A 15177-nucleotide genomic window follows, 5' to 3' on the forward strand; every position below is an offset into this window, starting at 1 on the left:
ACACACACACACACACACACACACACACAGTACGTAAAAACAATGTCAAATACATGTACTTCTTCATGCATCCGAGTAACTAGGGAGCGTACGGATAACGAGCAGAACACGGCTGGGAAGAGTACGTTGTGCCTCGGTGACGTCTGACTCTCCGCCGAGACTTGCTCATTAGCATATTCACCATGCAGATTCAAAATGTTTTCAACAAAAATTTACGAGCTTATTTGGTGATTTCAAAGTTTGTTTTAGGTGAAAGTAATTCATTGGAGGTACCAACAACAACATATATATATATATATATATATATATATTTTTTTTTTTTTTTTTTTAATTCGTGAGGAGTGCCTCACTTTAATGTTGCATAGGCTTTGGCAGTCATTGACTGTGTTTGTAGTTATAGGCTACGTTTTGTGTGAAGGCCCAGTGCAGGTTTTGGTGAGGATTCTCACGTTTGGTTGTGCACGTTGTGTATAACATTTATGTTGCATAGGCTTTGGCAGTCATTGACTGTGTTTGTACTAAATGTAGTTATAATAGACTACGTTTTGTGTGAAGGCCTAGTGCGGATTTTGGTGAGGATTCTCACGTTTGGTTGTGCACGTTGTGTATAGGCCCTATTTTACAGTGGTGTAACTACGTGGGGGGGGGGGGGGCACTGGGGAGCACGTGCCTCCCCCCCCCCCCCCCCCCCATCCGCTGGTAAAAAAAAAAATGAAATAAATAAATACATAAACAAATACCAAAATGGTAATTCAAGGGTGAATAAACTGCTTTTGAAATCGACATGAAAGGGTGATCAGGAAATAAGATATTTTTCTAAGATTTCTTTTAACAATAATTAAAGAGGTAGGCCTAGTGTGAAACATCGTTCAAAAAGCCCGGAGCCGACAAAGATTCAGCGTGATTCCTGGTTGGCATTCTGAATATAAGCAGAATGTGCGCAGTGTACTCAGAACATCCGCACGGCAAAAAGAATGTTGCGCAATGTGATGTAGAATGTACACCTTTGTACCTTACGGTTCGTTATATCAAACCTTTCTATCTTTCTAGCTTATATCTTTCCCCCGCTTGGTCACTTCGACGCCCCCTCGCTGGTCATACCTCCCCCAATTATGAACATAAACCGACACCCTTGACTGCCAGTGGCGGATCAAGTGAGGGGGGGGGGGGTCAAAATTTTCAAGCTCGCTCGCTTCGCTTGCTCGCATTTAATCGTTATGCCATTCTCCTGATGTTACTGCCAGTAATTGCCAGCATTTGCGCCCGGTGCGCCCCCCTCCCCCCACTTAATTTCCAAAGCGAAAAAATCATAGCTACAAATGGCAGTTTTGGGACTGTAAAATTTCAACATTTTCAAGCTCGCTCGCATTTAATCGTTATGCTATTTTCCTGATGTTGCTGCCAGTAATTGCCAGCAGTTGTGCCCGGTGCGCCCCCCCCCCCCCCCACTTAATTTCCAAAGCGAAAAAAACATAGCTACAAAATAATGGCAGTTTTGGGACTGTAAAATGTCAAAATTTTCAAGCTTGCTCTCTTCGCTCGCTTGCATTTAATCGTTTTGCCATTCTCCGATGTTACTGCCAGTCACTGCCAGCAGTTGCGCCTGATGCACCCCCCCCTCCCTTAATTTCCAAAGCGAAAAAATATAGCTATAAACGGCAGTTTTTGGATTGTAAAACGTCAAAAAATCGCTTCGATCGCTCGCATTTAATCGTTCTGCCATTCCCCTGATGTTATTGCCAGTAATTGCCGGCAGTTTGCGCCCCGGTGCGCCCCCTCCCCCCTTAATTTCCAAAGCGAAAAAATATAGCTACAAACAGCAGTTTGGGGACTGTAAAATGTCAAAATTTTCAAGCTCGCTCGCATTTATTATTGTTATGCAATTCTCCTGATGTTGTTGCCAGTAATTTGTCGTTTCACACCGTCATTCCATAATCCATGTAAGGAAAACTTACAATGTTCCTCAATGACTGCGCTGTGGAATGTATCACATTCCGTTATGTATTGTAGTCCCCATTAAGTTTGCAGACTGACAGCGCACGCACACACTCGCGCACACACATAAACACACGCACGCACCCCTCAAAATCACTTTTCCACGAGGTGCCCCCCCCCCATGTCTTGACACACGGTACGCCACTGGGCCCTAACATTTATGCTACTTAGGTTCGGGCAGTCATTGACTGTGTTTGTAGTATATAGACTACATTTTGCGTGAAGGCCTAGTGCAGATTTTGGTGAGGACTCTCACGTTTTGTGAAGTTAGTCGTTTTGGCATGAAGGTCTTGTGAAGACTTAAAAGTGAGTTCGCCCGAGCAAAAGTCGCGTTCCTAGGTCACATCGTGGGACATGGTTCCGTCAAGCCTGTTGAAGCAAAGGTGGAGACGATCCTGAACTTTCCCCGCCCACAGAGTAAGCGAGAGCTGAGACGAATTTTGGGCATGACTGGCTATTATCACACTAAAACACACACACACACACACACACACACACATGCAACGCACACATACAACGCACACATACACATACACACACACACATACAAACACATACAAACATTTACATAATCATAACTCAATACATAACTCAATACACTACCACAGGATTAGCAGATCTGAATTTCAGTTGTTTCTTAATCAATTGAAATTGTGTTACTTTATTGCAGTTAAATATTTATTTATATTGATGATTTTACAGTTCATTTAAGATGTTTAATAATGGCCATTTAATTGTTGTATTTAGTTTTAATTATTGTTTTATGATTTATGAATTCTACAATATTCTACAGCTAATTTTGTGTAATTATTAATGCAAATATGCGTATTTTTAATGTACGTTTTATGTGTTGTTTTTTAAAAAAGGGCCTTGCTGAAAACCAGACTTTGCTGAGCAAGCAACCCTTTCAAAATATGTGACCGTGATTCACAAAACCAACAAAAAGTCGCACGCACTAATTTTGTGTGGTAGGTGAAAATAGGTGAATAGGCCAACCTAGCCAATCTTGACTTTTTCATATTTTCTGAAAGAGCGAGTCTTCTTCTACATCATACTTAAGTATGGGATCAGAAAAGGAAACTGGGTTATTAGGAGTTTTTCTGGAACACTTTTTAGTGGAATAGTGTGATTAGGTGTTTCTCAAAGAGTCCTCTTTTCATTTCTTAAAAACCCTGTTCAGGCATGCTCGTCACTTTAAACTCCAATAACTTTAGAAGGGATAAAGCTACTGCTTTGAAAGTTGGCATTTATTATCAACAGAAGGTGTTTATAAAGCATGCACAATTTCAGCTTAACTTGTTAATAACTTCATTGTTGCTCTGGTGGCTATCATCCTGTTATTTGTTCCATTTATCGCACAGCTAGAGCGGCTTGGTAAAGATTACATGCTTGAATAGACCCTGTTCTTCAGAGCCTCTTTTCTTGGTTCACACTTATCCAGGGTGTGTATTTTCTTTCCAATATTTAGGTTAGGAGAGTCCATTTGAATTGAATTATATATCATTTTAAAGCTTAGAGTCTGCTCTTTCAGAATCAGACCTTAACTAAAAATCCATTTCTGGCGACTTTTTGTTCGTTTTATGTTGCAGGGTCACATATGTGAAATAGATAAATAAATATATAAATGAAAAAATTCTTCAAAATACTTATTTATACTTCTTAAATACAAATGTACCAAAGAAAATGTATCTTTCATAAAACCCTTACTAATATCGTGGAATTGATTCAAAGTGACATAATTACACATTGTTTTTTATTAATTGTTTTTAATATGTAGACGTTATATCCTATATACACGTAATATCATATACTTTTACATTCTTATGTGAAGGAAAATAAACGAGTGAATACGATGGTGATAGTGATCATCACTTAAATGAGAGGAAAAATGCAAACGATAATTACTGAAAATTCCACATCCTCGGAAAGCGGTATCTTTGTATACCCTTTGAATTTAACATAATATCCTTCAGACGTATATTATGAATTGATCTTATATATTGAATGTATCTTATTGCAAAAGAAAAATAAATCAGTGAAAATATTACAATTGAAATCATTGTTCTCTATAATACAAAACTGGAAATCGTTGAATTTAAACCATTATGATATTATTTGACATCATCATACTGTCATTTAAAAAGATGATTGCGGGTACAGTATCAGGGTTGGCGACTAACTTTGCACGGCCGTTGCATGGCTGATAAAAAGTTTATGAAATCAAGACGGGGGATGAGAAATAGGAGTATACTAAAAAACATATTTGACATTACCGTTGTGACATTGTTAAAATAAAATGTGTAATTTCAAGAATGAATATGGATATAGTGTTCAAAGCTTCATGCCACAATTTTCTTGCCCTGGTACTTTATATTATAGAATAGCAAAGCATATCCACAGGTAAACAAAACACTACTGGTAGGGGTGTAAGAGTTTCATGCCAAAGTATTTACGTACATCTAACAAAGTAACTTTGCTTTCAGACTAGTTGCCACACACCTATTAGCTGTGAAGCCATGTATAAGGCATGTTCCATACATACAAAGTGTTTAATACTTATTTGGGGACAATAATGGCTCAAACTCACACTCAACACCCTGCCAGCCTAGCAGTAATGCACATTAACAGTAAAAGCAGTACATGGGACTACATGAAACTTACATGATTTCTCCACTTTCTCCGGCATATGTCTTTCGCTATTGTCTACTGCTTTTCATCCCTAATCTTTTTCTTGGGATGCTTTATTATGTCAATGAGTTGTCCTTGATTTTCCTCCATTGCTTGATCAAAGATCAAGATATTTGTCAGATTTGCGTGGTAGACAAGGGCGCCGGAAGCGGGGGGGGGGGGGGGGGGACAGGTGGCGGGGACTAGTTGCCACACACCTATTAGCTGTGAAGCCATGTATAAGGCATAGTCCATACATACAAAGTGTTTAATACTTATTTGGGGACAATAATGGCTCAAACTTTTTTTTTGTTTTTTATTGTTCCATATTCCACATTTCAACAAATACATAAAACATAAACATCACAATACAAAAGCCTGGATGAATTGTCAAGTACAGCTTATAAGACAATAAAACATGTGAAATATGAGGAATCTACATAGAAGCATTGCTTGTAGGGTGTAGATTCCCAGATGCGGATGTGAGATTATTTCTTACTTGGTATATGTCATTAAAGGAATGACAATTTGTGAATTGGAGAAATATAAACGCCAAAAAGTAAAAAGAAAAAAAAAAAACAGAGAAAACAATGTCCGCGGCACAGGACTTCTTGAGAGTTGCGTGATCTCCCGAGCGAGGTACAAGTTAGATGCAGTGTACAATAGCAGAGATACCAAATGTGTACAAGGGAAGTCAGGAGATAATACAGAAATCACGAGCGAGGCAAATGTTACATAATCGATAATGTCAGTAATGTGAAGTATGAACAGAGAATGTCGAGGAGGATTGAAGAATAGCTATAGATATGAATTCAGAAAAAAACTAGTTTAAGTTTATGCTTAAATGAATAAAGAGACTGGGATTGCATTATTTCTCTATACAACTCATTCCAAAATTTAGGTCCTGTAGTGGTTATTCACACTCACACTCAACACCCTGCCAGCCTAGCAGTAATGCACAGTAACAGTAAAAGCAGTACATGGGACTACATGAAACTGAAATGATTTCTCCACTTTCTCCGGCATATGTCTTTCGCTCTTGTCTACTGCTTTTCATCCCTGATCCTTTTCTTGGGATGCTTTATTATGTCAATGAGTTGTTCTTAATTGCTTGATCAAAGATCAAGATATATGTCAGATTTGCGTGGTAGACAAGGGCGCCGGAAGCGGGGGGGGGGGGGGGGGCAGGGGTGGCACTTCCCCCCCCCCCCCCCTCCAAATAAAATCTGGGGGGGGGGGGCAAAACGAGTTTTTGCCCCCCCCCCCCAGTGCCCCCTTTAACAAAAAATAAATTATTTAATGACCAAAATGACCAATAAAGTCACTTTTCTTGTCTAAAAGTTGTCAATTTCATAACTGAAAATGCGAAAATCATAATTCATTATTAATATACATTATAATATCTATATACTAATATTTACTTGTGAGTAAATTTAGTGTATAGATGGTAGCCTCGCGTCCTCGAGTTTCGAGTTTGCCCCCTGAAACATACCTTTAGTAAACCTTACATTTTTCCTTTGTTCTATGCTTTTTAGCAATATAAGAATAATTGTTATTGCTCGAACAATGCGATCACGTTTAAGCTTTTAATGAATTCATTTTAGGCGAATGGCAAAGTGAAAGTAGCTCGCTCGCTCTGCCCGTACATAAACTATATTATAGTAAAATGAACAGTTTGCATAAGTTATGATAGTCCTTCGCAGTGATGTTTGTTTTATACGTTTGATTCCCTAGAAATTTGAATTAAAATGTTCTGTAAAACGTGACTTTTACACTCTGTTTTTTTTTTTTTTTTTTTTTTTTAAGTCCCTACCGTGATACCCCCCTCCAACACCCTCCCTCGCTCGGTCACTTCGCTCCTTCGCCGAGGATCTCACACCGTCACATAATGTACCCCCGTATGTTATAATCGTAGTCCTTCACACTATTTTTTTTTTCGCCATGTTTAATTCCCTAGAAATTTGCTTTTAAATACTCTATAAACGCGACTTTTGTACTCTGTTTTTACAAAAAGTCCCTACCGTGGGAGGGAGGTATACCCCCTCCCACACCCTGCCCCCGTTCGGTCGCTTCGCTCCCTCGCCGAGGATCTCACACCGTCACATAGTACCCCACTCCCCGTATGTTATAATCATAGTCCTTCGCACTATTTTTTCACTATGTTTAATTTCCTAGAAATTTGCTTTTAAATGCTCTATAAGCGCGACTTGTGTACTCTGTTTGTACAACAACAAAAAAAGTCCCTACCGTGGTATCCACCCTCCACACCCTCCCCCTGCTCGGTCGCTTCGTTCCCTCGCCGAGGATCTCACACCGTCACGTAAAAATGTACCCCCGTGTGTTATAATCATTATAGTCATTCGCACTAATTTTTTTCCGCTATGTGTAATTTCCAAGAAATTTGCTTTTAATGCTTTATAAATGCGACTTTTGTACTCTGTTTTTACAAAAAGTCCATACCGTGGTACCCCCGCTTGGTCGCTTCGCTCCCTCGCCGAGGATTTTACACCGTCACATAATGTGCCCCCTTCGAGATTTTGCCCCCCCCAAAAAAAAAAAACAAACAAACAAACAAACAAACAAACAACAAAACAAAACAAAACAACAAAACAAAACAAAACCAAAAGTGTTCGCTTGTCAGTAGACAATGGTAGGAGTCAAGTCAATACTGGTCTCTGATTGGTCAATTTCCCGATGATATCAATGCAGTGGATGTAGTACCTTTTGAAACCGAACTTAAATGGATGTAGTACCTTTTGAAACCCAACTAAAATGGATGTAGTACCTTTTGAAACAGAAATGATTTTTAATACAATTTGTAAACACTTTCTGGGTAGAAATTCAGCTTTATGTTAGTATAAGTGTAAAGAAGTCCTAAAATGAGTACATCAAGACTAAAAAGTGAATTTTGATGAAAATTGAATGTACTACCTTTTTCAACTGATCTCTTCAAATGCGCTCTAATAACAAATTGTCTATTATGGTAATTTCTACCTTGCCTTGGAAGAGAAAACTGAATGTTTTCATTCAAAGTTTCTTTTTTTGTGATCTATTAGGTTGATAGGCAATTCAATTACTTTTTCCATGGTATATAAGACATTATCACTAACCACATAATGTATAAGGAAGATGAACTTGTGATAGTTTTTACTTTCTTTTTTGGCTGAGCGTACAGTTGGAAATGTCGATATCATGGACACTACAATAATCATGATCCCATTCATGTAAAGTGATAGAAACTTGATTATTAGGTTGGAGGTGTTATCATAAAATAAAAACACTCTACTACTCACGCTCTTCTTGCTTCTATCGATAAAGCAACCCAAACTCAACCCAAACAATTCATAACACTGCTTGATTATTCCTGGACCTCTCAATTACCTTTGACACTATCGATTGTCATGTTTTGTTTTTATAAACTATCGCCCCATAGCATGCGAAGAAAGGCCTTGGACTGATTCAGGAGCTATCTAGCCAACCAGAAAGAGTTTGTCAGCTTTTGTCGGCTTTTGTCGGCTTTAGTTCTGATTTGTTGAAATTTATCACATTTTGTCTTTTTGCTTGTTTGTAATATATTTTCTCAGTATATATATGTACAACTGTCAAGGTGAATATGAAAATAAGCATGTTAGAAGTTATCACTGTGTCAGTCAATCATAATAGAGATACATCAATACCTACCTTCGCAACGCAACTTTAGGAATATAAAGATAAATAGAATGAATCGAAAGTGAGGCTCCATTATTAGTTTTAGATGCAGATACTGAATATTCCTTTCCATAAATATAGATATCAGCGTATTAGTCTAGTTGTGTTTTATATAATAGCCTTTCAAGGTGTATGGATAGATTGTGTGTGTATGTGTGTGTGTGTGTGTGTGTGTGTGTTGTCGCATATCGATCTATACCATTTGCTGGATTCTTATATTCTATTTTTTTTTTTTTTGGGGTGGAGGCATTTTCCACTTGACCTTAGGAATGAAAATCACTCCACTACTACCAATGAACAGTTAAAACCAACTAAAGTTGCTTTACCTTGTATCGTCCATCGCCAACATACTCTACATCTCGATCTGCTGATGCACCTGCAGGAAGCTCGTTGTTGTATAGCCTGACACGAAAGTAGTCTCCTCCTGTCAGCTTTCGCTGGTTTTTCTCATCCCTGGCCTCGATAACAATCTCAATTTGATCGCATAATTGATACTCCTTACTGGGATCAGAGATCACGAAGAATGAGAATTTTGGGCTTGTAATTCCTTCTGTTTCAGTAATATTTGGCTGCGGAATAAAAAGACATGAGTAAACACGAGTTGATTATGGGAAAAGGTGAACTTAGACATAGCGAATTAAACGGGAAGGAAGAGAGTCACAGTTGTGAAAACTTCTACGACAGGAACTCATACGACAGGAAGTTATTGTTGGATATAGTTTTGTTCACTGCATTTTTTTTTTCGACTTGTACAATTAAAGAATGATAATCAACATTTGGATTTTTGAAATTTTATTTTCTGTATTAAAAAACCAACGGCTGGATGGCCCATATTCAGCGATGCAAACATGGCATCACTGGTCTTCCACGGCGTCCAGAACGATGACATTACAAATACAATATGAAATTATGAAATACTGTTCATACTTAGTGTAAACAGGAAGATATTAAGTACATAGATAGAGAAAAAAAAAAAACCTCGCATATTACAGCTGACACAAGCAAATAACAAAATAAGAGGATACAAGGGAAAGAAATGGAAAAAAATAATAAATCATAATTTATACTACCTGTGCTAATTCAAATGATTCAGAAGTAGCTCTTTCTCATCAACAAATAAAGATTAAATTGACGAGGAGTAACCTTAGAACAACCTCCTTGGGGAAATCTGTACATCCATGGGAAGGTCATTTTATTCCTGGCTATGTAAATGATTTCTTCAAATATTCAGTTCTAGGTTTGGGAAATCTTAATTTCTGTCCAAAACGGAAGGGATAGGAATGAGTTACAAATACAAATTCATTTTTGAATAAGAAGGGGTTAAATTATTCATTATCTTGAACATAAAAGTAAGCTATGAATAAGACAGCTTCTCGGTGATCAATGAACATTTTCCTATGAGTGTGACAGAATCCAAGCATACTAAACATAATCAAACCATGATGAAATGGAATTTTTTTTTGTAGCCTCTCAGCGGCTACCAAGCCAAGAGCCAATGACTAAGATAGAGATTGGAAAAAAATAACGATTATTAACCTAAAATATATGCTATCTTAACGGAATGAGTTAGAAGCTTTATGCTTGTGTCATATAGCCTACCGCTTTTGAAGAATAAATCCTTGACCAAGACTTATGTTGTCTGGGAGATTATTCCAAACATCCGCGCCCGAATGTCTGATGGATTTGTGTGTCACTAATAATTTGGGATTCGAAAGATGGAAATAACTACATATACTACTTGTTACAAAATTTTTGATCCTATTATTAATATCTACGTTATATATATATATATATGTATATATATATATATATATATATATATATATATATATATGTATATATATATATATATATATATATATGAAGAGTTTGTTTGCAAAAACCGGTAAGTCCAAAATTGTCAAATGGAGATATTTGCGGTTAAAGGTCAAACAAAATAAAGAGAATACAGTAATAAGAAAATTTTTGCTTGTTTTGACCATAACTTCAAAAATGTACCTTTATATGTAGTGACCTATATATCATTTAAAAGGTATTATTCTGTACTTTATGACAGAGACCGTACTTCAAAATCTTCAAAAATGAACTTATCGGTTTTTGCAAACAAGCTCTTCATATGAAGAGTTTGTTTGCAAAAACCGATAAGTCCATTTTTGAAGATTTTGAAGTACGGCCTATGTCATAGAGTACAAAATAAAACCTTTGAAATGACATATTGGTCACTACATATAAAGGTATATTTTTGAAGTTATGGTCAAAAGAAGCAAAAATTTTCTTATTATTCTCTTTATTTTTCTTGACCTTTAATCGCAAATATCTCCATTTGGCAAATATGGACTTATCGGTTTTTGCAAACAAACTCTTCATATATACATACCACTGTCATTGATATGAGAAATAGCTGAAAGTGTACAATCTAGTTGGATGTAATTTGAATATGACAGAATGATTAAGTTTCATTAAATCCGTGATTAATTTCAAAGTTAAGTTTCAAATTTTGGTCAAATTTGAACCCTCTGTACAAAAATGAACTTTACACAGGAAACAATGACGTGTGTATGAGTGTGTACTTACAATAACCCTGAACACTCGACATTGATACCACGAATACCACATTTTCAGAGTTCTGCTGACTATGCGTCTGGTCTATTGTTCCAAGGCACAGGAATGTTTTATTAATAATTCACGATGGATTGCCCTGGGCACCGCTATTCTGAATTCGATTTAAAGAGTATAGTGCATGGACATGGAAAAAAAAAAATCATCTTTTCATGTGCTTCAGAATGAATAAAGACATACTGTGACGGTGCAATTTCTTTTGAATATGCCACGGTTCAGGACCATTCGGGTGTTAACCACACACTTCCATACACACCAACGGACCGCTGTGCAAAATTAAAGTTTTGTACAGAGGGTTGAAAATAGAGCAAAATCTGAAATCTAATAATTAATCTTTAATTAAATGAAACTGATTTATGCTTTCATTGTTTAATCAAATCAAATAAAAAATGTTCACTATTCATATATTCAAGCCATAAAACTACTTGACTCGGAATACCACAATGACTGAGTTTGGAGAGTAAAATAGTGTCGAATGCCTTATTCAATTCACACAAAGTATTACCTGTAAACATGTTTTTCGTTATCGAGAGCACTGGTAATTTAATCATGATTTTTTTTTTTTACCATGTTAATGCGAAATATATGTATATATGATTATCAAAATGAGCAATAAATATAAAACAAATCTAATATACTTTTGTTTAAAAACTTGGATAATGACACATTTCGGTGATGGAGAACAAATATCATTTCAATAATGAACTAGAAAAGAGAGGGAGAGAGAAAGAGAGAGGGCTAAGAACTTTGTAAATCTACATAATTGAAGACATCTTACGGGTTATAACTTAAATTGAATTATTTATTCTTTGTATTATTAAAAAAAAAATTCCTAAAAAAAAAATATTTCAAGTCCGTTCATAGATTTTGAATTATTTCGCCGAAAAAACAAGCAAACAAACAAACAATCAAACTAAGAAAATGATTTGAGTAGTAATAGAGCTGATATTAACTGATGCTGGTGTAGGGAAAAAAGACAGCTTGCTTGAGATGTTTTCTTCTTTCAATTCATTTTCTCTGCCCTTCGTATCTGTTCTCCCATGAACCCTGCCATGAACGATGAACAACAAAACGTTCCTGACACTGCAATAATAATGATAATAATAATAATACTAATGATAATAACAATAATAAGACGTCCTTGCAGAAAATTATCTACACTTTTCAAGTTGAGGCAAACGAATGCAGTAAGATACAAGAGTGGAAAGACTCAGAGAGTGAGAGAAGGTGATTACGTAGGTGAAGATAACAAGATAGAGTACTATAACACGAGGTGAACCAATGGGTGGATGGAGCTGCAGCTCAGAACTAATTGCTTGTTTTTAGGAGAAAACAAAGTGGGGTATTCCGGTTCGTTTGTAACCGTTAAAGGATTAGTACAATTATACGATTATATGATGTTTTCTGAAACATTAGTTTTGCTAATGAGACACAAAGTATTTTAAGTAACAATAGAAAACAATGGTGATGATGATGAAGTCTTGTATAGCGCCGGTATCCGTCAAGTCAGGCGCTCATGGCGCTTGCTCCAAAATAAATACATAATTCAGCTTAAATTTCATGGGTGCACCGCTTGTGATATGACAGTTAAAATAAAAAGAAATAGTTCCAGGAAATAATTGTCTCCAAATGTGTAAACATACATTCTTACACATTGGCTAGTTTTTCAATTTGAAGAGATGGGTCTTGAGGGCTGTTTTAAAAGATTCTGTGGTAAGAGCTCTGCGGATAGACTGTGGAAGGCCATTCCATATCTTTGCAGCACCCATGCGGAATGAACGAGCTCCCCAAGAGTTGTGTGCTCTGTGTTCCACCAGCAGGTACTTATCTGCAGAACGTAGATTTTCTCTTGCTGGGACATATGGCTCTAGTAGATCACATACATATGACGGAGAACTGCCATTCAGTGCCTTGTACACAACCAAACTGATCTTATACTCAATCTTCTGTAAAGTTCAACACATAGCCAATGTAGCTTTTTCAGAAGAGAGTTGATGCTTGTACTCTTCCTGGACATGGTGACAACTCTAGCTGCGCTATTCTGCAGGCGCTGAAGTCTGTGTATTTGTGATTTATTCAGATAATACAATACTGAATTTCCTATGTCAAGTCTCGATGTGATGTATGCATGCACCAGAAGTTATGCAACATGGTTATTGGCGTACTTGCGGATCAAGCCAATGTTTCTGAGAGCCAAGAAAGCTGCTCTGGATACAGCCAAGATGTGGCTTTCCATGGAAAGATTAGAGTCAAAAATGATTCCAAGATTCCTGGCAGTATCTGAAGGAGGGATGATATCTCCACCCACTCTGATCCCAGTGACGTTTACCTTTGGTCTTTGATGCTTAGACCCAATGATCATAAACTCCGTCTTCCCTTCATTAAGCTTCAGAAAGTTTGAAATCATCCACTTATGCAACGCATCAACACAAGCCTCAATACGTTGTATTCCTTGGATTACTTCAGAATGGACAGGATTCACTGATAAATATATCTGGATATCATCAGCGTAGCAATGATAACTAAGGCCATGACTCTTGATGATATCTCCAAGTGGCAAGCAGTACATGCAGAAGAGCACTGGGCCCAGGCCAGATCCTTGAGGAAGTCCATATTGCAAAGGCAGTCTGTCAGAGCTAGCACCATCCATGCTCACAAAATGTGTTCTCTGAGTGGGATAAGAACGGAATTTACTACACGACACAAGAGGAAACAAGACTATAGCGTGATAAAGAGGTAACAGAATAGACAGGAATATGCAACACAGACAACGATCTTCGGAGGTTTGAGGAAAAAAGAGAAGAAGAAGGAGAAGAAGAAAAAAGAATATAGAACAAAGCCTTCAACTGCGAAGTATAGGTTAAAGAAAATCTTATAGTCAAGGCTTAAGCAATAGTTACAATAATAAAGAGAACGGCAATGCAGATATTGCGGATGACTAACAAAGTAAGCCTATAAACTAGTCTGTTTCCGGGAGTCGTCATTATAAGATTGCAAAAGAAAAGACTTTAATCTCCTTTTAAATAAGTATATAGATGGAGCAGATTTTAAATCGTGATTCAGGGAATTCCAATAATTTGGTCCAGTGTAAATAAGTGTATTCTTTGCTAAAATCGTTCGAAGAAGTGGTAAATGAAACTCGTTAGAACGTCGGGTGGCGTAATTACGGAATGATTGATTTTTTTTTTTTTTGAAACATAGAACCAAAGATAGGTGGGAGTAAATTGTTATCATACACATACATAAATTGACCTAAGTTAAATAAAAAATAATTCGTTGATTTTTAATAGCTTATAACAGTCAAACAATGCACTTGTATGTGAACGTGTAGGAGAATTAGAAATAATACGGAGGGCTTTCTTTTGCAATAATAACACTCTATTCAGCAGTGTCTGATGAGTATTGCCCCAAGCTAAAATTCCATAATTAAGGTAGGGGAGTATCAAAGAGGAGTATAACACTAGTAAGGTCTTTTCAGGAATATACAATTTCAGTGTATTCATAACACCTATATTGCGAGAAATAATTTTGCAGATATGATCAATATGTATTTTCCAAGAAAGTTTATTATCTACAAAAATACCAAAAATTTAAAATATGACACACTTTCTAAATTACAATCATTCAGAACTATTTCTGAGTTTAAAGAATCAACAGTATTGCTGAAAGCATATATTTTGTTTTCTGAACATTCAAAGATATTTTGTTAGCTCTGACCCTGTTGGTCATTTTTTTCAATTCCATATTTACTTGTTGAACAAGAACATCGATATCGTTCTGGGCAAGAAAAACACTGGTATCATCAGCAAAGTGTATTCAAGAAAGTAACTCTGAAACAAAGGAAAAATCATTGATATAAATTATGAATAACAACGGCCCTAAAAGACTTCCCTGTGGAAAGCCACACTTAACATCTCTTATAAGTGAATGATTATCTTTAATTGAAACAAACTGTTTACTGTTAGCTAAATAACTCTTGAACCACTCCAAGGCCTTCCCGCGTATTCCATAGTGCGATAACTTATGGAGCAAAATGTTATGATTAATTGCATCAAAGGCCTTGGAGAAGTCCAAGATTATACTAATTAAATGAGAATGGTTGTCGGTTGCATTAACAACTTTGTCAATAAAATGAAGAACTGCGTGGATGGTACTGTGTCTCTCTCGAAAACCAAACTGGCAATTTGT

The 15177-nt window shown here is 36.7% G+C and overlaps 1 protein-coding gene across 1 annotated transcript in view; it reads right to left on the reverse strand.

Annotated features, from left to right (window-relative positions):
- LOC140246766 (NXPE family member 3-like) overlaps positions 1–15177 on the reverse strand; it is a 70841-nt gene that overhangs the window by 36881 nt on the left and 18783 nt on the right. Inside the window, exon 2 of the mRNA XM_072326103.1 lies at positions 8697–8939. Coding sequence (XP_072182204.1) covers positions 8697–8939 — 243 coding nt within the window. The remainder of the gene's footprint in view (positions 1–8696; positions 8940–15177) is intronic.

The sequence above is a fragment of the Diadema setosum genome, chromosome 3 (assembly GCF_964275005.1).
Source record: "Diadema setosum chromosome 3, eeDiaSeto1, whole genome shotgun sequence".
Taxonomy (NCBI): domain Eukaryota; kingdom Metazoa; phylum Echinodermata; class Echinoidea; order Diadematoida; family Diadematidae; genus Diadema; species Diadema setosum.